General features: G+C 45.6%; 2 protein-coding genes across 10 annotated transcripts in view; one reads left to right on the top strand and one right to left on the bottom strand.

Annotated features, from left to right (window-relative positions):
- BICDL1 (BICD family like cargo adaptor 1) overlaps positions 1-5758 on the bottom strand; it is a 45363-nt gene extending 39605 nt beyond the window's left edge. The window contains exons 1-2 of the mRNA XM_065693146.1: positions 5414-5758; positions 2227-2442 (exon numbers count right to left, since the gene is read on the bottom strand). Of these exons, the coding sequence (XP_065549218.1) occupies positions 2227-2442; positions 5414-5758 (561 nt within the window). The remainder of the gene's footprint in view (positions 1-2226; positions 2443-5413) is intronic.
- Positions 1-27278, top strand: part of CIT (citron rho-interacting serine/threonine kinase) — a 138876-nt gene that overhangs the window by 38495 nt on the left and 73103 nt on the right. For 3 of the 9 annotated variants that reach the window (XM_065693141.1, XM_065693143.1, XM_065693139.1), the window contains exons 1-4: positions 15486-15667; positions 15788-15932; positions 23760-23934; positions 26313-26456. The gene's annotated coding sequence lies outside the window, so the exon portion shown is untranslated. Of the gene's footprint in view, positions 1-15482; positions 15668-15787; positions 15933-23759; positions 23935-26312; positions 26457-27278 lie in introns of those variants that run through there. The other 6 variants (XM_065693138.1, XM_065693140.1, XM_065693142.1 and 3 more) reach the window with 5 other exon arrangements.

Here is a 27278-nt window from a genome sequence, read left to right as displayed (position 1 = left end):
TGTGTTTGTCCTTTTTATGCACCAACAGCCTAAGTAGTAACAGGAGCCAGAACTATGTGGGTGCAGGGTTTAAGCTGCCTCAGGTTTTACATGCATAACTTCTTCAGAATGAGAGACCACACAAATAAGACTATGATTGCACTCTGGAGCAGCAAATGTGGAATACTGAGCAGCCGGTAAACAACTGCTAAGATGATGCTGAGATTTAAAAAAGCCTCAACTAAAGCTCTGGGTGAATGATAACAGACTGTTCCCAACTCTCTTTCAGTTTGCTCCAATTTCTCCTGACTCTAGGAGGACTGTTTACACCCTTGCTGGATCTATTGCTATATTTGAGTTACTAGCAAGTTTTTGCTAGGTGACATCCTCAATGAGCACAGAGTTGTGCTTCCACAAGTGTATACACCTTGTTGGAGCACAACAGGCCTCTTCTCCAAGCTGGGAGCAGGGCTGGGCTGGGGCAGGGAGGGCAGCACCAAGATTCAGGTCTTTCCCAGGTATGGCAGTTCTGAAGTGGGTGATGAAGACTCTTTTTGGTAGTAATAGGGGGTTAAAGGGAGAAACCCCATGCTTGGACATTGCGTGTTGGTAGGCCTAACTGGGTGGTTCTTTTGCACAAGGCTTAGCTGAGCAGCTGTCTGAGCATGTAGGCTGTGAGAGGCTCCTGTAGCACAGGTGTCATGTAAGGATAATCCATGCAGCTTAAAGCCTAAAGCAATCTGTCTGGTTTTCCTTTCTTATCTTCGAGACTGATCTTTCTTTCTGTGCTCATGCTGAGGCCGTAACAAATGTTGTATTTCCCACCTGGTGATGGAAATCATGCATACACAGCAAGTCACTGAGGGTCACCAAATCTGATGGGAGACATGTTCTTAGCCCTGGATCGGACACCTGACACAACACAGGAGCCCTGCAAGGGCTTGGTGGACTCTCTCATCCATGCTGTATGTGAAACATGCTCTGTCTAGAGAAGAAGCAAAAGATCTTCACTAGCTCATCTGCTACTGCTTTAAAACCAAGAATAAACTCAGCAGTGTTCCTGAGTTAAGGACATTGCTCGAGTTTGGTGTTTTAGGGGGTGGTGGTTTTTGTTTTAACCCGGGTAAAAAACAAATCTGCAGACTAAGTGGCTTGTTTAGTACTTGACAAGAAAATCTATAGCAGAATGTGGAATGATTTCAAGTGCCACTGTAGAGTGTTAAACCAAAGACCTGCTCTTCCCACCTCCAGAGGCATGGGAAAACTGCATACCAGGATTGAATACCCAGACCTCTACACTTGGCCCTTCTCAGAGCCTTCTGGTCCTAGTGTTGTGATCGAGGTTTTGACCTGCCCTAAGGCAATCCCTGTGTCAGGCCCAGAGCCTCACCTCTGACCGAATCTAGCCTGAAATATGCTCTTACAATATTAGGTGGGCCTCTTCAGCATGAGCCTATGGTGTGTGCTTTTGTTCTGTGCTCTTTTGGGGATAAGCAATTAGGGAGAAGAAAATCTGTTGGACTGTGTTCTCAGACATTAAAATGATGGTTTATAGTAACTGTCCAGTGGGGAGAGAAAGCCCAGGGTTTAATTCCAGAAGACAGGTAAAATTCTGGGGAATTTTACAATTCACAACCATGCTGGAAGTATTTAGTCAATCTGGCTGATTTGTAACAGTCTCATTATAAATCCTCTTTCATTCAGAGGCAAGTTAAGCTCTTCGCTGGAATGTGCCATTCTGAGGAATTCCAGCAGGTTCTCACACATCTAACCACAGCAAGTCATCTGCAGGGACACACCATCAGAGAATGACATGGCATGTTCCATTCTACAACATTATAGCCAATGTATGTCAGAAAATGGAGGCTAGCAAACCCCTTTCACCTTGCTGTCACAGATCAGCCTTTTTCTTGCGTGCTACATTTGTTCAGCCTGTTTGTAAAGTAGCAGCAGATTTTGTAAATTGGTTTGAGATACAAAACCAGTCGAGACATTTATGCAGTAAATGACCACTCGACCCAGAAACATAACTCTTGCCAATGAAATGCAGCACTCCTTAAAGGTGTAAAATTCCCTTTAAAGGCAGCATGTTTTATAGGGATATCTGACTGGATGCCAAACTCCTTTTTTCCCTTAGAGGAAGCTTTCCTTCTCATTTGCCTACAAGGTGGTTTATAGCACGACAGGGAGCCTTTCCTGTGCCCCAGATGGCTGAGTGCCTGCCCGTGCTGTGCCGCAGCGACTCACCCTGCTGAGCTGGTCCAGGAGTCTTTGGTTCTGTTCGGAGAGTTCCTGGACAGCCCGTGTCTTCTCGCGGTCAGCTTCCCGCAGGTGAACCTGCTGCCTCTCCAGCTCATCCTGCAGCTGCTTCACGTCGCTTTCCAGTTCAGACACCCTTCCTTCCCATTCTCCTTCTTTGTTCTCAAATCGCCTCCTCAGTTCATGTTTCTCTTGTTCCAGGTGCTAGAGAAAGGGGGAGAAGAGGTTAGGAAGGGAAGAAAAAAGTGAACAATGTCTCTTTTTCCACCTCTATGCTTAGTGATAAAATGTTTTGTGCAGGAAGGAGAATGGTACTAGAGTGTGACAATGCCATGGAGGTGGCAGTCCCTTGTTCTCCATTCCCAGCAATTGGCCTGTCCTTGGCCTCTGGAGATCAGCACATTGAATTTTTACTGAAACAACTGCCAGAAGAGTAAAGCAGGCTGCATGTCAATGAGTGGAATATAGAGGTCAGGCAGGCCAATTGATTTAGCAGAACCTAGCTTAACTCCAAAGCAGTATTTCAGCGGGAAGTGGCATAATTCTCTTTAAAAATGACTTTACAGTCAAATGGATACACAAGCTGTATCCTTACTGCTGGTGAGGAATGTAGATGAGGCATCTCTCTTGTCATATGGGTCTTATGAACAACAGTTGAATCATCTATCCATTTGCTCCTTCTATTCCTGACCTAATTAGTTGTCTGAGAGTTTGATGGTGCACAGTAACTCTATTGTTTGATGGAGTCCGCTCTGGAATGGCAAGGGAAGCAGTGTAGTAGTTGCTATAGACATTATGTACATGCATGTTCTGGGCTACAGATTTCTTAGAAACCACTCTCAGTTCTGGAGCCTCTGCTTAGGACTGGCTGGAAAATGAGGGACACTGAATTTGGTGGAACTTCTGCATGTTTTAAAGGCTCAGTTAAATGAGGGCTTGACTGAAACAGAGCTGCAAAATCGGGTCAAAAGAGACTTATGTTGGGCCTGTTTGAAAGAATCCCTGCTCTGTAACTCTGAGCTTGAATTTCCCCTGGTGACTGAAGCCACGTGCGTACTTGCAGAACAGTGTCAGACTGAGGACATGGGCATGTCCCAGGATTCGCAGGGAAACATGAATGCAGTAGCCTTCTCTTGCTGGTTGTCTTCTGTCCCCTAGTATAACTTGCTACCCTCTATTGGATTCACCAGCCTTTTAGGAACGTGTCTTAGCAAAGCACAGAAACCGCTGGCCCAGCACTGGCAGCACTTGCCCATTTTTCCCAGGGTATCATTTCCCAGTAAGCAATTCCCATGGGACTTATGATGGGAGGGGGAAATAAACCTGCTAGGAGGGAAAGAAGATTGCAGTGCTTTCATGTGAAATGGCTTTTTATTGCTTGTTAGAAACACGGGCTGTGAGGGGGATGTTTCCCTTGGGTGCCTACTGCTGATGACACACAGCCTCCCTTGCAGGGTCTGCCACCTTCCTGAGCAGGTCTGAATGTCAAAGCCCTCCAATTCTCCAGCAGCCCTCTGGCCTGCATTATCACTCAGTCTTCCACCTCTTCTGCTCTGCAAAAGATGCTGTGTATTCTCTTTCTTGACCTTATCTCCAACTCCCTTCCTATGCTCCTTCCAACCCAGTGTAGCAGCACCCTGCTTGTGTCATTCCAAATCCTTCTGCAAATGCAGGACTTTCTAGAAAACCCTCAATTGCAAGGGAAGGCTGATAAAAATAGTGGCCCAGAGCAAAAGTATTTCCCTACGTTTCGGACGCTAAAAGAGCACCCCTTGCAAATGAGAGCAATGAGTATTATAGATATTGCTAATGTAGGCACCAGTTCCTAGCACCAGGCCCATGACAACCATTGTTTGTAGCCTTAGTGTGGCTGGAGCAGCCACAATTTCACTTTCAGTGGTGCACTGGAAGTGCTGTCTCTTACAGTTCTGCCTCCTTCACTGCTAGGCAACGTTTAGAAAGATCCAGGGCCTTCTCTAAATGGAAGATGAAACTTCAGCCTGCTGAGGAGCAGCACTGCAGCCAACTTCCCCAGACATACTCAAATGTGATTTAGAAGCCACCAATAAGACTTGTCAATCATCTAAAAATCACTTTAGTCCTTTACTGCAAATCTGCACTATATATAGCTCTGCTAAAGGGCCATCGCAAAGGTTGGAGTTAGAGGGAGAGGAAGAATATCAAGTTTATTCTCTTGTGGTGGAGAAACCAGAACAGGGCAGTGGGGCACAGAGGGAGGCTAAACCAGCCCAGACGCGCTGAATGGTTCCTCCTGCCTCTTCCTCTCCCAGCAGCCTCTCCACTCACCTGCCCTCACCCCAGCTGCAGAGCTGGGGAGGGTTTCTTTGCATGTAGTGATGATAGGGCAGACTACTGTCCTCAACAGGGGAGTTTCTTGCTCTCTGAGTATCTCTCCATCCACCAGCTGTTCATTGATTTTTACACAGAACTGCTTTCTAGAAGGCATTTTCAAGAGCATCTCTGAGAAAAAGAGTGGGGGTAATAGTGGCTCTCTTACATCGTTGTGCAAGAGAGTTGTTCCAAAGGAGGCTGCCTGCACAAGTCTTTTTCTTTGTAATAGCTCTATTTTATCCTCAGAAATCAATAAATAGCTCAATCCACTGAGTTCCTGGCAAACAGCTCTCTCTAGATACATGTAGGTATTTTTCAGAGCAGCCAGCTAGCAGAGACATATCATTAGGGCTTATCTCTTGCCATGCCTAATACCGTAGCTGCAACAGCTTAAGCACAAGGGTTACATATGCTCCGTAACCCGGTACTTGCTGTGCAAATTTAACTTCCGAGGCATTTCCGTGACGAGATGAGCCGAGCACAGCGCTCATCTCGCCCAGGTAGTACCTGGGGCAAACCAGCACCCGCAGGCACCTCTCGAAGCAGGGTGCTGCAGCCCACACCTAGGCCGATCTGCCAGCTCGCAGCCGGGGAGGGGGGAGAACAGCAGATTTGCCCCCCCCAGGGCCTAAAGAGCGCTTTTCTCAGACCCTTTCTTCCCCATCGCGGCCACAGGAGCTCGGTGCCTGCCTGCCGCCCCCGGGGGTTGTCGGAGAAGGGGCCGCGCTCCACGGGTGGAGACCCCGGGGGCCGCGGCCGTGACGCGGGGGCCCCTGCGGAGCGCTGCGGGCCGGGGGAGGAAGGGAGGGCGGCGGGGCCTCACCTCCAGCTTGTCGGTGAGCTCCTTGTGCATCCTCTCGTACTGGCGGCTCATGTCCTGGTTGCGCTCCAGCAGCGCTTTGCCCAGCCGCGCCGCCAGCACCAGGTCCTTCTCCTTCTGCCGGATCAGCGAGAGCAGCTCGGGGTCGCGGGCAGCGGCGGCGGGCGGCGGCTCCGGCGGCTCCCCGGCGGCGGCCAGCAGCGCCAGCTCCTCCTCCAGGGCCAGCTCCAGGGTGGCGGCCCCGGCGGCGGCGGCGGCGGCGGCGGCGGGCGGCTCCATGCCGCCGGCGCTGTCCGCCTCCGCCGGTGCTGACCCGGCGGCGGGCAGGCGCAGGCACGGCGCCGACATGGCCCTGCGCGCCGCCGCCGCCGCTCCGCTGCGCCCCCCGCGCCCGGCCCGCGCCTGCGGCTGCTGGGCGGGGAGCGCCGCCGCCCCCGGCCTCCGCCCCCCGGCGCCGGGCTCCGCCGGCGGCAGCGCCCGCGCAGCGCGCTCATGGAGCGCACGGCCCGGCCGGGTGACGGGGCGCTGCCAGCGGCTGCCCCCGTTCCTGCTGCGGGCCAGGAGGGCCCCCCCGGAACATCGGGGTGTCCTGAGCAGCGCGAGGAGGGAGCCTGGCACCCCCGGCGCAGCACAGCGCTCCTCTCCTCCTTGCTGCCTGCTCCTCCACGTCTCTGGCCCGGCTCTTCTGGGCAGCAGTCAGGGTGGTATTTCTGCGCAGTAGTTCTCCCTTGGAGAGCTGACTACAGCTTCCAACAACCACCGGGGTTTGCGTGCAATTTCAGATTGTTTGGGATGTGCCCGGGTAAAATTTGCCTTAAAAACAGCCTTAGGGAACGGTGGGAGCTGTAGTTCTGTGCATAGCACTCTTCTCTCTGGGAGGAGACTCTACAGCGGACGGGACCTGGTGGTTTTTCAGGTTCGGTGTTGTTGACATTCTCCCCCCTTAGATCCAGGCATCACTTTAGTTTTGGGCACAGGAGGGAAGCTGAAGCAGAGTAAGGCAGGGTAAAGCTATGCATCGTGACATGTCCTCAATTTCAAGCAAGGCTTTAGCAGTCGTTCAAGAAAATAAGGAAACCTGTTCTTTTGACTTATGAATTCTGCAGAAATAAACGATGACTTTTATGGCTTCTCTCTTTAGACCGTGTTTCCATGGGGCTTGCTTTCCTTCCTCCTGCAGAAGATCCACTTAGACCACGTTAATGTGTATGCAATTGCCCCAGCACATCAATCCAAGGATGTTTTTGGCTGGGACAGCTGATCGCTGATGCGTTTTTCTAGGAGGGCTGGCTCCTGCCTCACTTCAGACCCCGGGCCCTGGAGAGCTGCTGATTATTCATAACGGTTAGAGCATGAATTGTGGGAATGCAAAGTTCCCTCTGGCCATCTGCCACTGGGACTCAGCCTGTTGTGGGGTACCTCCTGACAGCCCTGCAAGCAGGGCTTGTGGATACTTGGCCTTGTTCCTGGCAGCATCAGTTAGTGCTAGGGCTGCTTTTTGTCATGTGAGCACCTGCTCTCCAAAGACCAGGCAGAGACCCGGTACCTTGTGCCATGCTGCCTGCCAGCACCCATGCCAGCAAGTGAGCTTTTGACTGTTCTGTGATTTCTTTTGCACTGGTGACCCAGAGGTGACACTTTCTTTATCTCATAGCAATTCCCCCAGGCACCCGTTTTGCCAGACGTTTTGTCCTTGCAATCAACTGACTTGCCATAAGGCGTGATGATTTGAACAGTATTGGCCCTTTTAAAAGAATCCCCTGTTCTTTCTGTGCTTTCACAGGTTTGATCATTGCTATTTAAACACAGGAAGATGTTTAATATTTAAACTGATTGTGAGCACCTTCTGCTGGAAGCGTCTCCTACAGCAAACCAAGCCTTCTGGTGTGATTAATGAAATCCATTGTGGCATTAATTTTCATTTCTAATGCTTCTTTCAGTGTATAAAACAAAAAGAGATTATCCTGAGACGGTTTTAATCCCCCAAACAAGCCAGAAGCAAAACCCATAGCTGTAGCTGTTAGGATAGGGATGGAAAAAAAGCTATTGCTTGGATGGAGAGAAAAAGCACATATAAATCAGTGCTAAGGACTGTAGATATGCCGCCATCTCGGTCAGGCATCTCTACAAGCTTAATGTTCATTTGGGGCCTATTAATTGCAAAGCATAAGTGTTATCCAGAGTACCCTGGGTTAAGGCTTTGTTTGCAGCACCACCTGTTACTACTTCCACTTAAAATCTACTGTCCTTTGAATGTAATTATTTATTTGACTCTTTAGAAAGATATTAAATTACTGATTTTTAAAACTGATTTTATGTTACTTTACTAGTATTTATCTTGTATGTTTTATCCCAAATATATCAAATATATTTATTTGATATATATATCAAATATATCAAATATCAATTATCATGACAAACTATTAAGAACACAACAGTATTGTTTCTTCACAGTTATATGGCGGCATTATCTCTTAGGATCCTAAAATGTATTTCAGCTGAGAGCTGGGACAATTGCTGTCCTGTTTTTGCTCTTCTTCCCCTAGTTAGGCCTGGTTATGTCCTTTGGAGAACCTCAGCCTAGAAAAAAGAAGAATGAGTGAAGTGAGTCAAGCAGGAGCTGGGTATTTTTAATTGCACTGAATTGAGACTTCACTACTCAGGTGCTAAGAACTGCAAATAGAGAGTATTTCTTGTGGAGATATGGATCAAGCATTTCAGGAGCTGATGCTTTTACAGCACAGAAGGTTCCTGTGTGTGCAGCACAAATTACCTTCCAGCAGGAAAACCACCACAGGGAGTGGCCCTTTCTGAAAGTGCAAAAAGGCCAAGCTGATTGAAGCACAGAGAGCTGAGAGCAAATACGAATGCCAGTGATGTCATCACAAACACAAACCTGTCCCCTTGTCCAGGACCCATGAGGGCCTTCTCTGTGGTATTAGGGAACAAGGTGGTACAGTAAAGCAGTGGTACAAGAGAGTAGTGTCAGATTGCCTGTAAGAGGAGCAGTCATTCTTTTCTTGCTCAGGTGGAAAACTTACAGGGCTGTAAAAGAAAAGCAAGTAAAAAAGTTCTATCCTGTATGGGGAAAAAGGACAGCACTGACTTTGTCACTAAGTGATTTCCCCTTCTTCGTTCCCCCCTCTTCTTGCTTTTCCCCATCCCATGGCTACCAAATTCAGTCAATAAACTATGGGGATGGTTGGAGAATTTAACCGCAGGAGGAATTCAGGGCCACTGAAACAAGCAGTCCAGCTTAAGCTATGGTTATGGCACTGTGTATTGTCCTTCCTAAGGGTCAAGGAGAGGTGAGCTCTAAGCTGCGCAGGCTCTTAAAGCTCAGTGTCAGGTGTATTATTAAAACTGGTGCTTTGAAATGAGTGTTCTGCCTTCCAGGGACTTCAGGGGTTTGCGAAGGGAGTGTGGCAGAGGGTCTGGACCTTTGCTGGTTACACCAACAAATACTGGCATATGTAGGACTGTACGAGTTAAGCAGGACAAAACATTTTTCACACATCAGAAAAGCTGTAAATCCAATAAATGTCCAGGTGCTTTAATCAATGCTGTGAGAGCAGCACTTGAAAAACAAGCACTGCATGTGTTTAATTTGGAGTAAGGGGAGAAAAAGATGTGTTGTGGGAAAGCCACAGCCAGACCTGTAAAAGCAGATTATTGTCCTGTGCTTTTCAAGGTAACTGTGGTAAGAGAGGAATTCCCATCAGCATCCTTAATCTTCCTGTCAGTTGGCTGGCCCCTTCGAAGGGAGGGGGTTTCTGTTGCTGTGCACTCTCTTCTCCCCCTTCTGAATGATTAATTGCTTTATTCTCCTCTTTGCTTTACTGCATTTTATTCCTGACAAATGCTTTAGTTATTCTGGTTGGTTGTGTACCGCCATGCTGAGGTGTTTCAGTGTACCAGAGCCTCCTCCTGCTGCAAGATGGGCAGCAAGAGGTGGGGTTTGCTCAGAGTTTGCAGTTACCTAACTGAATAATTAAAGGCAATACGTGGCTTGCTTTTGAAGCAGCCCAGAGCTGCAAAGCCAGAGACAAGGCTCCTGTGTGACCTTCTTTCTCTTTGCTTCTGTAATGTCCAAAGCTATCTGGTATGAGTGTGCCCAGGTTTTACCCGGCGCTGGGTAGGGGAAATTCAAGATGGGAAAGTATATTTGCAGAGGTTGGTAAGGGAGAAGAGAACAGAAGTTTCTGGTTGAGTAGAAGGGAAACAGAAGGGGTTGTGAGTGTTAGCCAAGCAACATGTAGTAAAATAAAGATCATCCCGAATCTTCCCGAGACTCAAGGTCCCCACTGAGTTTCTGGCAAGTTTGTTGCTTCCCAAGGTTAGCAATATTATGTCAGAGCAGAAGCAGCACTTTTCCACCAAGGTGACTCATAACGTCAGAGTCAGGGGAAAAATCCCTTGACTGCTAAGGGGATAGAGCATGGCCTGAGTGACTCAGGACTGCCTAAGGACAGAGCCAACACTACAGTGTGCTCACCTCACTGCCTGCCTGCAAGGAGCAAGGTGTGAAAGGGAAAATAATAGAGTAATAGTTTTGACTTGTTATGTGGCACATATGAGCATCATGCTGAGACATCTATGAGTTAGAGTCATAAATACTTAGTATTACAGCTTTTAATCACTTTGAGGTGTGATGTTTGGAAGCACGCTGTAATGGTCTCTTCAGAACAAAGCTGGCAGTACTGGGGACAAGCAGTGGAGCTAGTGGAGTTGCATGGACAATATTTCGGTGCAGCTGACTTGTTTGGAGCACCACACCAGCAGTTCGACTTTGTTTCACACATGGCTCTGACCACCCATACCTGCTGCTTTGTACCCAGGACTCCTTCTTGACATACCATGATCCAGGTAGACTCTGGATGTGCGACCCTCTTACTGGGACATCTTCGAACACTTGCTCCAGGAGGACTCACATCCTTCCATACTCTTGTGCTAGTTGCAGGGATTGCCACCGTGTGCCTTCAGCATCCCATTACAGACACATGCTGCTGTCCAGAGGAGGAGTAAAGATGTAATGGCTCCATGGGTAGATGCAGATCTACCTCTAGACTAGGGCTGGGGTTGTTTTTTAATGAAATGGGTTTTTTTCAGCAGTGGGTATGAGTTACTCACTTTTGAATCTTACAACATTACAATGTTTAACAAAGTCTTTGTGGAACAACCATTCCTGTTAAAAAAGAAAAAGTAGCCTGTGCCTTTGCTCCTATGAAGACACAAACTTAGTGAGATGTTTTGCTTGAGTTTCTTTATAGGAAAATATATTTTCTTTATTAGGTCCTAATTAGGTTCTTTATTAGGTCCTTTATTAGGTTCTTTATTAGGTCCTAAAATTACCTGTCATGGTGTTGGCCATGGAGTTCTCCAACCATTAAATGATTGGACATGACTTTGTAGTTTGTTGTAGGGGAAAAATATTTGTTCAGTACCACTATCTGCTTCTTATGGATATACTGCACTCTGTAGTTAGGAATGATGGTCTTTGATGTAGCATTGTTGGATTGTAAGTGACCATGTTGACATGAAGCCATCTTGGCTTTAATGCTGCCTCCTTCACTCACTGTGGTGGTCAGTGATTTCATGGCAACTCCGCCAGGTATTTGTGCTTCATTGAGCAGTTATGTTGTTATGGGAACTGGTATTCTGTAAATGATCTGAAGAGAGGCCTGATTCACTTCTTGGGAAGAAAGTTTGAAAGTTGAAAGTACAGGATAACCAGGTTTTAATTAGCTCTATATTCATTTGTGTGATGACTAATCCTTAGGGCCCATTAACTCCTTTGCAAATCCCAGCAGTTGTTGTCAGTTGTTGTCCCTCATTAGAGAATGTGTGACCAGTGGATATGCACAACTGAAGCTGAGCTTGTTCCTGCCTGTGTTTAGGTGACACCCCCTGCCAAACCTTGCCAGACTGGGAGAACATTTGTGTGTTCCATCTGCAGGGCTCATGACCTCCAAAACCCTTGTCCTGGCTGTGTGCTGGTCAATGTTGCATGTGGCTGTGGCAGGAAGGATGGGTCCTTTTGCCTTCGAGACCAAGATTTATGGGGGACTGGACAGTGCAAGACATTATCAACCTGATAAAAGAACTTCGTTCAATCATTTAAACATTTCAGAGAGGCTGTGTGTGTAACACAGTTTCCTTCCCATCTACTGCTATTTTTTTTTGCCTTCAAATAAGGGAATGGTCAGCCTTGAGTAGTTTTTGGTTTGGGGTATTTTGTCCAGACAAAATCTACACTTTCAACTGGTGCAAAGGAATCCCCTTATTTACTAACCCCAAGCACCTGGAAAAAATCACAGAGCCTGAACTGTCACACCATTGAATCATAGAATGGTTTGGGTTGGAAAGATCATCTACTTCCAATTTAAGATCATCCAGTTCCAACCCCCCTGTCATGGGCAGGGATGCCTCACTCTAGACCATGTCACCCAATGTGAAGCTTGACAATCCTACCCTGTTGGAGGCATCCTGATATGTGCAGCACAAAAGCTTTCTGAAGCAGCTTTTGCAGCAGCCGTTACCTATGGGAGGAGCAGGGTTTCATCCCCAGAGCTGTTTCTTCAGCATGTTTCAAGAGCATGAGCTACGATAAACATGTAGGTGGAAATCCATTGAACAGAACTAATTCAGTTGCTCTTGGTTAGTTGAAGCTCATTCTGCATGGCTGAGGGACCTTGTATTAGTAAGAGTTAGTGCTATTCCCCAGTATCCTTCTCCTTTTCATGATTTCAAACTGTGGTTTCTTTACTTCTGTTTCTTTTAAACAGTTTAGATATATATAAAAAAAAAGCATTGTTACCTTATACACATTAATCCTAAACCTGAACTTAAAGGCCTGATCTTTTTGGCATCCGGATGCAGTTGCAGGCAGGGGCAGACAGGGAGAGATGTCTATCAGTGTGTGTTCTGGTAATAGGATCATACTTGGAAACGTTCCTGTTTTTCACCTTCCCCATATCAGTTCAAGCTGGCAAAGCCAGGTATTGCTTCTTAATAGTGAACAGATACTGAATTGCTTCATAGCACTTACTAAACACTAGCTCACGAAAACCAGATGAAATGGGTGTTCAGGAAGAAACCAACACTAAAAAAGGAATGAAAGAAGTAACAAAACTTATTAATATTTCAGTTGGAGAAGTCCAAGTGGCTTTTATTGAAAATGCGCATTCCTCCTGAAATACCTTATGGAATGTGAAGCATCTGTGAATACCATAGGACAGGGACCACACAGGGACATCAGCCTGGGTCCCAGGAAAAGTGGCTCTGCCTGGTGGTTCAGAGCAGGAACCTGTCCTCCTTTTGGCTCTGGAGGGCACCTGGAAATCTGTCTTTCCTCTGCTGCCCTGGGCCATAGGGAACACTGCAAGCATTAGGAAGAGAGCTTCCAGATGAGGAACTGTGTCCCTGAGTAGTGGGGTTTAATGTGGGGGTTGTGATCAGCCTTGCTATAAAAATACCCAGGGCTTAATCTTTCCAGAATGATGAAAATCCTTCGTCTTCTTCTTGAAGTTTCTGGTTTCTAAATCCCCTTCAGTTTGTCAGCACCTTTCTGCTTCACAGAATGGAGAGCTGCCAGACTGGTGTCTCATCTCTCTGGGGTCTGCTGCCCACGTAGCAGGGAGTACATTCACATTCAAACCAGCACACTTGGTGATGCAAGAGTGCCCATCGGCTTCAGCTGGCAGTAAAAGAGATTTGTTTGGTGGGGTTTTGCTATAAATGTGGTTGCATATTGCTGTATGAGGACAATTCACAATGAAATGAAACTTGTAACGAGTCCTTTCCATTTTAAGCTCATATTTATGCATTAGAATTTTCAAGAGAAAAAGAATTGCCAAATAATAGCTAAGACAGACTGCTGAATCATGGGTATTGGTTTCTGTTCTTTAATTACCTGCAGCCTGCACTAACCTGCTGGAAAGACAATTGCAGAACTTCCTATACTGTGCTTCAGCTCTCCTTCTTCTGGCAAATGCCCTTCTTTAGGATTAAAAAGTAAATTATTTTCCATCATTTATAGCGCTCAAAAAGATGAATGCATCTTTTCTCCCTGTTTGAGGACTTGTATCACTAACAGAAGCGTGACTTTGAGAGCTTTTTTTTGTCTGCTTTACTGCTAGCAGAAGAACTCTGTATGGCACTATGCAAAGATCCCTTAATATTATGCATGTGATGTCATCTGCTTCTGGAAAGGCAGCACAACCAGACTTTCCTAACCCTGCACACCATTTCTTCCTGTAGTGTCTGCTTTCCAAAGAGCCCAGAGATCCTTGTAGGAACTATAATGAGGTGCGTCTTAGGGTAACACTGTCCTGTGGTCACTGTTCCCCTGTCACAGAGAGATGAAGACTAGAGAAGAGAAGTTGGCAGTAACTGGCCAACAGTTTCCAGTGCCAGGTCACATACGAGTCTGATGCTGAAGTTGCAACCTACAGTCTTAGCCCTTACATCTCAATTTATCTTGAAGAGCCAAGTCATGAGAGGAAAACAAGAGATCCTGTTAAGTGTCTTCCTCTAATGACCACACTTCTTTGGTTTTTGAGACACTCCTGAGGACCAAGGAAGGAGATGCTATAACACAGCTGAAGTCACAGATGAGTAATGGCAATGGTATTGAAAGAGCTGAATAAAACATGAGCAAGAGAGAAGGCTGCAGCTCCAAAGAACTTGAGATCAAAGCATGACACATGGAAAGCATAAAAGTGATAGTCTTGGATACCAGAAAGGAGAAGGGGAGAGAATGAATCCCTATTACAATAATTTTACTGGTCAGTTTTTAAATTGTGAGAGAAATTGTGCTTGTAATTTAAAAAAGACAAAGTGTTTCTTTATTCCTACTGGAGGACCTAATTTACATGAGCTGTAAATGTGTTGGGACAGAAAAATCAAAGTGTCTCAGTGCTGCGAGGCGCTCTCATCATATCATAGTGCCTTTTGAAGCCGTAGCTCAGTGATTGATTAGAGGAGATCTAATTAACTAACTGCGTTATAGGAAAAAACCAACCATGGAGGAAGTTGTGATACTCTGGGTATCACATTCATCACAATCTTTGCTCTGCTGCATGGGTGTGGGAGTTCTATGGAAAAGCCAAACCTTCATTCAATATATGACCTGAAAATAAACCTTAAGTTCCCTTTCTCTTTTTGTTTTGCCTTTCCCATACAATTTCTCTGCATATTTCTAGACATTTCAGGAAGTGCATAGACCATATTCATCACTAACATATTCAGCATTAACTGTTTAATATTCACCCACACATGATCTATATGGGGGTGAAATATGGATACGAACATTACCTTAATAAAGTATCTTCTATTCTTGTTTCTCATTTTAAATTTAGCTTTATAGATTCTGTACCGCAGAGACTAGGCAAGCTCAGTCCCATCGGGAATGACGTCTATGAACACCTAGTGCAGCCCTGGTCTGAGTCCACAGTCAGTGTCACCCGTGGAGTGTGTGAAAGCAGTGTGACCTGAAACATGACAAAGGAGAGAGGTGACAAATAATAAAGCCAGATGTTATTCATTGGGATTGATGGACACTTTGATGTGCTGTCGTAAAAGGATATAGAGATCATGAAGCATATTTTGCTCTCTTCGGTGCAGAGACTATGATAAAACCCTACAGCAGTTCAGGCTCTCCAGCAGAGCTCGCTTTGGCTGATTGCCCTTTCATACCTGTTGTGCTTTGGACTGTGATTCTTTTCTCTCTTGGAGATCAGGTTGTTTTATAAAGCTTCTAGACCTTTCCCTGACAAGATCTTTTGAACTACATGGAATCAACCTTGTTGGGCAGGAAGCCTTTTTGCATGCATTATTCCATGGCTGTGGGCTAGCTTGCCTCATCTCCCCACGTACTTGGGTATCCAGTTTCTTTCAGAAACACTTTACTATGAAAAAAGCATCTTAGTTTAAATGAATATAAATTTTGCCTGTTTTAATCATCCTTTTTTTAGGCTAGTGTCAGATACAGCTTTATGGCAAGAACTTAATACGTTTGTATCTTCCGTCACTGTTTTGATTCAAAGACATTGCCTCCACAGATGAATACTGCTTCACCAAATGTATGTCTAAATGAAGACATTTCAGCAAAGGCCAAATGAGAGGGAAGTAACTACCTTTTAAAGCATTATTGAGTGTTCTCCTGAAAGAAGCTATATGGCTATATGACTATGGCCCAGAGCTAGTAATTCTGGCTATTCCCTGGGTCGGTTTTGTGCTATTCAGTGTCAGTGACAGGTAAGATATCCACTGGGTCAGTTTTACTCCATTTTTTAACCCCGAAAGAGTAACCTATATACAAAAAAACCTTAAATATTCATGGGTTTGCCCTTTAAGTGTTTTTGTTCATTGTTTCAGAAGTTACTCTGTTGGAAAAAGAAGATGCTTCCACATAAAACGATACATCTGCAAAGCTCATGAAATACTGTCTTATTCTTTGGAGGACACCAACATCCTTCTCCTGTGCAGAAGTCTCCCTAGGACCTTGCTGTAGGCATGAACGGTAAGAGCAGGCTACTGTGATTTTTATTGCATCTGCACATGTGCCACCCTTGGTTCCTTCCCTTTTTCTCCTGGTGACTTACTAGATCCACAAGGTGTAGCATAAGTAACCTGAAGTGCTGTAGCCATCAGAAATTGGGAAATGGTTCAGCAGCACAGCTGGTGGTTAGGCTGAGAGTCTGCCCCAGCTGATGGGGGAAAAGGCTAGTGGGTGAAGGAGGCTATTTTATTTATGGGAACCATTTCCTCAACTATTGCAGAATTAGTTCTTACCATTGGAAAGAGAATCCGTATCATGGTTTAAGCCCAGACGGTAACTCAGAACCATGCAGCCGCTCACTCACTCCTCGTCTTTTCCGCCCCCCACTCCCAGAGGGATGTGGAGGAGAATCAAAAGAGTGTAAATCCCACGGATTGAGATAAAAGCAGTCCAGTAACTAAGGTATAACACAAACCCACTACTTCTAGCACCAATAATAATAATAATAATAATGATAAGGGAGATAACAAGGGGAGAGAATATAAAATCAAAAGGGGAAAAGGAAAAGAAAACAATAAACACAAGTGATGCACAATGCAATCGCTCACCACCCACCGACCAATACCCATCCCTACCTGAGCAGCGATCTGGACCTCAGTTTCTACCCTGGGCATGATGTGCTGTGGTATGGAATACCCCTTTGGCTAGTTTGGGTCAGGTGCCTCTACTTCCTCCTGGCTTCCCGTGGCCCTCCTCGCTGGCAGAGCATGAGACTGAAAAGTCCTTGATCAGAGTAAACGTTACTGAGCACCAACTAAAAACAGCAGTGTTATCAGCATTGTTCCCAGGCTGAAAGTCAAAAACACAGCACTACACCAGCTACTAAGAAGGAGAAAAATGACTGCTACTTTTGAACCCAGGACAATCTGTAATAGAGGATCTATGTATTTGGAAAAGTGCCTTGCTCTGAGCTTCAAATAATGCTTTGTTTAAAAATCTGGGGTTTTATTTGTATTTCTGGAAAATGAAACCAGGGGTTCCCCTGTGCTAGCATGTGCCCTGGAAGTGATCTTTCAGCCTGTTGTGTCTAGTATTTTAGAATGCTTGTATTTAACTTTGTCTGGCTTTCTGCTGCTATTAATTGTATCTATTAGTCATTAGTCTGTTAAATTCTTCTTGTATCTCAGTTCTTTGGAGAAGAAGAGTCATTTGAAATAGTTGGAGAATGCTGGCTAGGCAAGTGATTGTCTTTATAAAACAGAACCACTATGTTCCTCTTTACAATAACTGTAAATGGAAATGCATCTGTTGTTTCGGTTTCTCTGAAATTACATATCAGACTTTCAGACACCTGAAGACCCATTATGATCTCCATCAGCTTTGTGTTTGTTGCTTTGTCTATGACAGGAAGTGTCCTCCATTGGCCTTTCAAAGAAACAGTGTCTCATCAATTGGGAACGCATTTAGGATTCATTTCATTCAGCAGATCATTAGAATACATATGGCACTTGCAGGGAAAATCAAACCACGTGGCAACAGTAAAGCCTGGCAGTTTTGCCTCATCAACAGTAATAGTCCAGCATCTAGGGGGAAAAAAAAAAAGATATTTTTTTAATTCTGAAGCCTGTCAACATTTACCAAAACTGGTGTTTGTATTTTTAGCCCATTACAAAAATACCAATAGTTAGGATTCTTTTTTGGGGGCAGAAAGGGGTGAAAAGACAAACAGCTGCAGGGACTTGTGGCGGCTTCGGATTCTTTATTTTGTTTGACCTGATTTAACAAGCTTCCTCTGTTGAAATATCATAGTCTATGTTGGGAATTCTGTCAGGAAGCACAATATGTGCAGTGTGGGTGAGGAAGCTTGCATCAACTGTCAATGAAGATCAATTATAGGAATTATTGAATTACACATTAGATAAGAAGCAGATGACTCCTTTTTGCATGCAAGTGCGGTATTAACTATTTTTGCCTGAATTAAAATACAGCCATATAAGCACTGAAAATCTGTCCCTGAGCCTTACAACCTGCCCAGGCTCATTGATTATTTTATGCTTTACGATTCAAGTCCTGCAGCCTTGTGGCTTTGGTGTGAAGTACTGTACGGAGAAAGCATCAATCTCCTAACAACCTACAATTTATATGCAGCTTGGGCAGAAATAGCCCCTTCCAAAAGACTTGTCAGGGATGAACAGGAAGATGTTATTTAGCCGTTGCCATATTCTGATGTGTTGGTACTCCCGATTCATGCTGTGGGAGTTGTGTGTCCTTCTGCTCGTACCACAGCTGGGTGGTTGATGACAGGGTGGTGAGACAGGCTGTTCCTGCACCTTCATCCTTTACAAATACCTTGTATCAGCCTGTTTAATGGATCTTTTTGAATGTCCAGATGGCATTTTTGCCCTAAGAGGCTACATATAAGTGGGAAGACTGGTTCTAGAATAGCCATTCTTTAGCAGACTCTACACAGCTGCTGAACAGCACTGCCAGCAATGCCTGTCTGTGCCTGTGGTGCAGTTTAGTGCTGAAGAATCCCAGCTTGGCAAAACAGAAAGTGAGTAGGATTTAAAGAACCCTTTTCAAGGGGAAAATAGCTGTTCTTAGTCACAGGAACTAGATGATATATCATCTTCTTATGCTGAGGTACTGAAAAGCACCAGAATGAAACCCAGGAGAATACATAGAGAAGTGCAACAAACTATGCAGCGCCTGTGCAAATACTCTTTTATTCCAGCATCCTGTATTCTGAAATGTAAAAATCTGTATTTCCTAATATCTGTTCATGATGGATTGAGTTGATGCAAGCTCCTCTGCTGTTTTTACTGCTGTTTTCTGGAGGATTTTAAGTGGTAGCTGGTGTTCTGCTTTAGAAAGGGTGTTAACAAATAACTACTGAGCATAGAGTGTTTTGGGTTTGTTTTTTGTCATTTTGAGGTTGGCTATTAGGCTTTTCCTAATAATTGCTTGATATGAAAAGCTGACTACTTTCTGCTCCATGTTTAAAAGGCTTCAGAATTGTAATACCCCAACAGGGCTGCACCTCTACCTTTGTTTCCAAGAAAGTAATTGCTATGAGCCTTTTTCATCAGCTGGCACAATTAAATGAATGCTGCATCTGATCCATTTCAGAATTTCAGAGAATCAGTGCACAAGACTCATTGCTCTGAAGAAAACTGGGTAGCAGAGTGCTGGGAAGAGCAGGAAGGAGAAAATATTCTACTTCAGTACTTATGTAATTCATTCAATTATAGAGGAATTTGAAACAGCATAAAAACATCTTTTGTTAAGAGGCAATTTCAAACTTGAAGCCCATCTGCAGTACTTTAAAAACACAGAGAAAAAAAAAAAAAGAAAAGGAAAAAGAAAGGTAGCCTTAACCCTTTTTTTGCAGGAAATGTTTATTCTCTTTTGCATGGAGTTTCCATTCCTCTTTCAAGACTTGTAGTTTAGTATCCAGCCTGTGGCTAAAAATAGCTAAATGCAATTCACTGGCAGACCATGAACATTGCATCACTGCACCAACCTCCCACCATGCTTTTGTGTGTGTGTGTTTGTCTGAGGAAGTACACACTGGGTTTGTAGCCTTCTCTTTCCAGGTGGCAGGGGAAATTTAAAAGTGTAAAGAACAACATGAGACAGGCCAGTCTCCATCAGGAATGGTGAACGGTGCTCCAAAAAGTGTGATTTGACCGTGCAGGGACCTCCAGAGCAGCCAGAAATTGTCATTCAGTTCCCATATGAACATGAAGTTACTTCACTGTTTGTCAGTGTTACCTCTTATTCATCACAATTCTTACCATGGCAAAGCTGTTTAAAAATCAGAATCCCACAATAGTCACTGTAAAATATTTCTTGGCCTCCAAGCAAAGAGTATAGAACTAATTCTAGAAGAATTAAATAAAGTAACATGTAGGCTGTCATTGCTGAGTTCTTCAAGACAGGAATGAACACACCCACTCAGAGCAAGAACATCTTAAATCTGTAAAGTACCAAAATCGTGATTCCAAATTAGAAAATAGACAGGCAATCACATCTAAATTTCTTTCAGTCTTACCTGTAAGAGTCCTTCTACATCAAGGCTGTCATTGCCTCATCTGATGCCTTTATTTATACTCTGAACAAAGTGCTGCTATTGTTCTTTTCTACCCTATTCGTTCTTGCCACCATGGCTCTAAGGCTGCAGTGCACAGATTACTGTTTACTGGAATTATTGGAATAAATCTTCAAAAGGCAACAGAATTTCTTTCAAGTTCAGTTACATGAGGAAGCCAAGTCTACCTCTGTATCCTCATACTTTTGGTGCTTCAGCCTGACAGTGTTTGTTTTACTAAACTGCGTGCAAGAACTTGTGGTTTTATTTTGCTTGTAGATAACAAATCTTGGATCTCTGCAGTACGTTGTATTTACATCTGTCAGCCAACACCGGGCTGCAGGAAAGCACCTTCTCTTTCCCAATGACTTCTACAGCAGCTACAGGGGCAATTGCCTCAGTGTGTGGATTTGGTAGGAGCAGGCTCTTCCCAACTGAACTGGAGTTTGCAACTGGTGTCGAACTGACCTGTTCAGAAAGCCCCAACACACTAAACCCCAAACCAAATGAACAAACATTCCTGTTTCAAAAAGGGGGATGTTTTCCACTCCAGTGGAAAAGTGATTTAGTGATGCTTCCCTCCCCACGTGGCCGCCTGCCATTTCTCATCTCACCTTACTTATTCCAGAAAATTCCCTAACAAAACTAGACCTGTTCTCCCCCAAATCACAACAGTATTAGTGACATCCAAGTATCTTTCTTTCGACACCATCTAGCTAACTCTTAAATCAGATTCTTACACCTTTCTGGAAGTCAGCCAAAGAGCTTTATGGGTAGAAATGGCTCTGCCACTCATCTGCACAGGAGATGTCTGGCACATCCCAGTTTCTGGCTGATATCAGAGACAGAGATCAACAAAGAGCCTACTACTTATATTAAGACAGAATGAATCTTGATCTCGCATTCCCTTGATGATGGTCAGACTTCCAGTTTCCAAATATAGCACATGGACTGGATTGAGTCAGAGATTCTTTCACACAAATCAGGATACACAATGCTCTTCAGCCCACAGAAGGCTGGGGAATGCCAGGTTTCTAAATGGAATTCCAACACATGGCAATGAAGCACTTATGAGCATCCCACAAGCAAGCAAATCATTGTTGTAGTAAACTAAAGGGTGTCTTTCCTGTGGATTTGTTGATTTAAGGCAAGGAAGAAAGTCCTCCTGTGAGCATCGAGAATTCATTCACCCTAGAACCAAAATAAGATTAAATTCTAGTAATATGTTTGAATTGTTCTCTCAAAAGAAGTAGGCATCTTCACTATAAAGGTATCTCGGACCATATTTCTTTTGAAATCTTGGTAAACTACACTTTGATAAGGCCATCACTTACGTGATTACCATATCTAACCTCCAGAATAATTGAGTATTTTGTTCCATGCAATTTCCAGATGCTAAACTGCCCCTATCCCAGTCTAGGCTTTATCTTCTAACAGAGTTCATCACTGCCTGCCTTTCCATGGCAATGAAAACATCCAAATAGTTCTTTAGCTACATTTGAAACAAAACATTTATTACAGTTGCTCAGCTACATTGTCAGTTTTGCTTTAATTAAGCCCCTGTCACTTGTTGCTCTGCAACACGTAATTCCCATTAACAATTCCATGACAAATTCAGTTTTCAGCTGCTGCAGGAGACGTTAATGTGAACACATCAATATTGATGCGTCTTGACAGATCGTGAGGTTTAATAAATTGCTTTCTCTAAAACAATTTTTGTGGAATCAGGGGTGTTCCTGCAATAGCACAAAGAAAGCCTGAAGCTGAGATATGTAAAAGAACAATTGCTTTTCACTGCATCTGAAAGTTAATCAATGATTTGTCCAGCAAGTCATGAGGTATTTGTTTTAGGATAAACGTAATGACCCAATTCAGTTCCCATTTCATTTTGGTCACTTTAGAAATTTAGTGCAGTTGTGTTTTGGCTTATGAAGAAATTCAACATCTGGATGTATGTTAGGAGCAAAACCTGGGTAGGCACTGACCAGCATGTGCTGCAAGAAGAATCCTCAGAACTGGGATTAGGTCTGAAGAGCATCACATGTCTGTGTTTTTTAAATGAGAGATGGTGGTCACGTATCTACAATGGAGGCTACCATGTGGATTTAAGCCACTCTTTTAATGGATTTTACCTCTGTAAATATAAAGCAATGTATAAAAACCCCAGTGAACATTAGCACTTATATAATACTGTTATTGGGTTGCTAACACAAATGAAAAAGGCCTTTAATATTTCAATCCAAATAACCTTAAAGAACATTATCAGAGGTAGCTCTGTACCTAACTTCTGGTGGAAGTCAATGGGAGAAACACTAACAGCCATTCAGGTCTTTTAAAGTTTCGTTTCCTTTGTGCTTATTCTAGAATGATTGCAGAGTGGTCTTCTTCCAGAAATTCTGAGGAGGAAATGAAAAATACTGCTCAAGGAAAAACAACATCATTCTTTTCCTAGCAGTTGTTTCTCTTTGCCTTCACACCTTTCTCCCTCATCCAGAACTGTTATTCCTGAAGATGTATTGTGCAAATGTTTCTACCCCCTGTAGTGTGCATGGCTATTATATCTAAATTGGATATTTTGGGATAATTTGGGAAAGTAGGAAAAGTGGGCCTAGGATCTAAGGATTATTTAGGTCCTATTAAGTGACGGTGAGAGCTACTGCTGGCAAGAGTTTATGGTAGCATTCAAGTCAGCCAAGTTCAACCTTGAATTTTGGTACAGAAAGCGGTAACCACCTATAACCAGAGTTAGGGCTAGGGAGAAGAACCATAGACTCACAGAATGGTTTGAGCTGGAGGGACCTTAAAGATCATCCAGTGCAAGAGCTTGGTTTATTACAAGAGTTCTTAAATACTTGTGAGTTAGAGACAGGGATATAGCTGATAAGGGGTCATTAATTTTTTGTTTTCGTGGGCATATAGATCAGTATGGTAAAGGCCATCTGTAACTTTCAACACAAGAATCACTGAAACCAAGAATTTATTTCTGGGATCCTCATCCTATGGAAGCTTAGGTTGGTAACTGCTACCAGTGTACATGAATAATCAGCATTAACATTTGGAAACAATGGAGCTGAAGAGATTTCCATGTAGGAAAATTTTGGTCATGCTTAGCTCTTAGATTTGTGCTAGCACAAGCCCTTTTAATCACCTTCTAGCCATATGTAAATCTTGGGAAGCGAGCATCCTGGGAGCAGTCACAAGTGTCTTGCTGCTCCAAAGATGAAGATATTTAAGAATGATGCTGCTGTAAATACAGGAGTTCACAGCCAGAAGGTGTTAAGGGGGATCTGGCATCTTTCTGCCCATTAAAATATGGCAGTGTTATTTTGGATGAGAATCCAAGTGCTGGGTTCTTGGCAAAAAGCTGGCATACCTGCATGCCTGATCTTTTCCTTTTCCATTAACTTGGTGCCTATAGACCCTGAGCAAGGACGTTACGGTGAGAAGCAATCTTTGGAACACAGTCACCTTGGTGCACTATCCAACAGCATGAGGGAGGGGAATTTCAGCTGAGGAAATAAAGGGAAACCACTACTCTTACAATAAAAATGCCACACAAATGGTAACCAATTCAGTGCATGGTAAGATGTCAAAACATGTTGAGTACCACACTGGAACCTGTTTAGGAAAGATCTTAGGGCTCTTTATTCTGTTATGCTTTTGAATGAGCTATTAATTTAATAGCAGGGAATAAGTCCTTGTTTAGTACAATTGCAGGTCTGCTGCTGATCCCTCAGTTTAAGTGAGTTTATCCACAGGAGCAGCTGTCATCATCAAGGAGTGATATGTAATCTGACCATTACAAAGACAAAGAAATAGTGTGCTATGAGCGCTCGTGAAAAAGATCATAAGTATGAAGGAATCATCGCTTTCACACTGAACACTTCAGAGCAGCAATTTAAAGGAAAACAAAATACATGTTCTTCTGAAAAGGTATTTATTTATGTATTACCTGAGACATCACAAATGGGTAATGAGGTTTTAGCATGGAAACTGCACAGCTTTTCCCTTTCTCCTCTGCTCCCTCCATCTGCCACTGCAGCTTCTTAACGTTTGACAACAATCCTGGTGCAGCTGTATTTTTAGGCTACTATTTAATTTTGCTGGTAGACATTCTTGTTTATGTGAGTCTCTTACACAAAGAAGAAAAACCAGTAAGTGGGCTTCTACCACAGGACTGCTTCTAGCAAAGTATGTATTTAAGGGCCTTCTTAAACAGAACTATCTAACGTGACCCTTCACCTAAATTATGAGGAAAATTGTACCTGTCCCAAACCATGCTTTTAACAGCCAGCTTCCTTGCTTGCAAGCACTCAACAGTATGCAAAGAAATCTTTATTTACTAAAAAATAAGTGATAAAACATGAAAATTGTGGCATCTGAACTCATACTATCATTGGACTCACTGTGCAGTTGAGAGGCTGGTTCCCCACCTGAGGCAGACTTTGCAGCCCAGCAGCTCACCTGGCTGGTCACATCTGGGATACTGGGGGAGCCCAGCACTAGTGTTGATGCTGTCGAAGGGAAAGTGTTACCTTGTTATTTGAACAAGGTAATGGGAACAATATAGGAATGAGCTGTCAGAAAGAGAACCCAGCTCTTCCTCTTTCCCCATTTTCCAGATCTAATGTTCAGATGTGGTAATTTCCCAGGTGGCATCATAAACATCGTGGATATAGAATAGGAATTTTGGCAATTAATAAGAAAGAGGAGCCTAATGACATTTGCTTGGGAGAAGGGGAAAGGCAGAGAAGACTAAAGCGAGGCTTGGAGCAAGTGGAAGGTATCCCTGCCCCGTGGCAGGGGTGGTGGAGTGAGATGATCTTTGAGATTCCTCCAAACCCAAACTGTTCTATTATTATGATGGTGAAGTTTTCCTTGTTTGGGTGGCAGACAATGAGACTTCTCCAAAATGTAGGACAGAGTACCCTTAGACATGACAGGGTTCTCAATACTAAGGCAGGATGTGGTATTGTACTAAAATGCATTAGCCTGAAAACTGACTAGTTTATGAAAAGGAAGCTCTTTCTTGCCCTTCTTTTATAGAGCTGATCTCTCCTATGCAATGCAGTTGGGGATGAGACATGGGCAATGACAGTGACCTGAGTGAAATCCAAAACGCAAATTGGCAGTGCAGACAGTGGACAATAAATTAATTTAAAAAAGTCTTTCAGGTTTAATAGCTTGAAATGAACACAGACACGGAAGTTTGAGAAAATACACCAAAAATCTGTCAGTGTTCCAGGGGTGAACTGGAAGAGGTGGGAGGAAGCACAGATCTGTAAAATGATTTCTATAAAGCCATATATAACAAATCCATCAGTGCATTACTTTATCAGCGAGATGCCAATCCAGTATTAGTGTAATTAAACTGATTGCTGGATAGCAAAACATGGTGGTTTATGTCACTACACAGCAACCCGATCATTTTTGGGGAACTCCACCCCCTAGCTCCTGTTACCAGCTTTACATCCTGCCAGGGTGCTGTGTAACAGTGACCCGTACCCGGGAATAGCACCTCGCGGTTTGCGGAACTGTGCTGTTTGCAGACAGCATCCATGTTTCGTGCTGCTGCTCCCCACTGGCATCACCGCACGGATCCGCCGCTCACCAAGGTCATGCTGCATTCCACGGCACATTCTGATGGGCGGCACGTAGGCACTGTGGAGGGGACGCCGAGCTGGAGCGTTCCTCCGCTGCTCCCCTTGAAAGCCAATTACCCTGCGTATGAATAACACGGCCGCATGTATCACACACGCAGAGGGACATAAGGTCAAATGTATTGCCGAAAAAAGCTTAACGCTTCTGAAAACATCTCTGTTTCCCCTCTGCCTGCCCTACGCGGGGCTCGGCTGCTGCCAGCTATGACGTGCAGTCCATGGTTGAACCAGCTCCAGCCAGGACCATTAAGGATGAGTCATTTCTGTGTTTTAACCTTTGCAAAGGAGCAAGGATTGATTAAAGCAGCGCTAACCCGCAGGCCAAGCGGCAAACCCTTTATGGAACCGGCGGCGGCACCCGGCAGCTGCCACCTGCCCCGACCGAGCAGGGGCCGCCCCTCGCGGGCTGCCCGGCAGGCCCGGTGCGAGGGCGGGCACCCCGGCCGTGTCCTGCCCCGCTCCCCGCCGCAGGCAGGCCGTTACAGCCGTTACAGCCGTTACAGCCGTTACAGCCGTTACAGCCGTTACAGCCGTTACAGCCGTTACAGCCGTTACAGCCGTTACAGCCGTTACAGCCGTTACAGCCGTTACAGCCGTTACCGGCACGGCCCGCGCCACCGCCGGCCCCAAGGGCTCCAGCCCCTCCTCTAGGGACGCTGCCCCTCCTGACCACTGCGCTTCCGGCCACACTGGGCTGGCGATTGGCTGAGGCAGGCGCGCGTCGGCGGAAGTGATGATTGCCGGGGCACGCCCCTGGCTCCGTTCAAACCTGGCTGGCGGTAAAACGGGGCGGAGGTGAGGGGGGGCTGGGGCGCGCGTGGCCGGGGGGGGCTCGCGGGTGAAGGGGCGCGGGGCTGAGGGGGGAGCGGGGCTGAGGGGGGCGCGGGGCTGAGGGGAGCCCGGGGCTGAGGGGGGCGCGGGGCTGAGGGGAGAGCGGGGCTGAGGGGAGAGCGGGGCTGAGGGGAGAGCGGGGCTGAGGGGAGAGCGGGGCTGAGGGGAGCCCGGGGCTGAGGGGAGAGCGGGGCTGAGGGGAGCCCGGGGCTGAGGGGAGAGCGGGGCTGAGGAGGGCGCGGGGCTGAGGGGAGCCCGGGGCTGAGGAGAGCCCGGGGCTGAGGGGAGCCCGGGGCTGAGGGGAGAGCGGGGCTGAGGGGACCGGGGCTGAGGAGAGACCGGGGCTGAGGGGAGAGCGGGGCTGAGGGGAGAGCGGGGCTGAGGAGGGCGTGGGGCTGAGGAGGGACCGGGGCTGAGGGGAGCGCGGGGCTGAGGAGGGACCGGGGCTGAGGGGAGCGCGGGGCTGAGGGGAGCGCGGGGCTGAGGGGAGAGCGGGGCTGAGGGGAGCGCGGGGCTGAGGGGAGCGCGGGGCTGAGGGGAGCGGGGCTGAGGGGCGCGGGCCGGGGCTGCGGGAGCAGCCGGTGCCGTCGGGGCTCCTCGCTCTCGGCGTTCGTTCTCCCGCCCTTCCCAGCACACAGCTTGCGGTGACGCTGCGGCTGCGTTCAAACTCCCTCGTTCTAATAAATGTTGTTTCTGAGGAAATAAAAGCGTTATTGATGTTATAGCCCCTCATCGCCTTGTTTTATCTCTAGTCAGCTGTTCAAGTACCTCCGCTTGAATGTCCCC

Source organism: Lathamus discolor, chromosome 12 (genome assembly GCF_037157495.1).
Source record: "Lathamus discolor isolate bLatDis1 chromosome 12, bLatDis1.hap1, whole genome shotgun sequence".
NCBI classification, from domain to species: Eukaryota; Metazoa; Chordata; class Aves; order Psittaciformes; family Psittacidae; genus Lathamus; species Lathamus discolor.
Note: the sequence above shows the minus strand (reverse complement) of the source record. Positions and strands in the feature narration are given on the sequence as shown.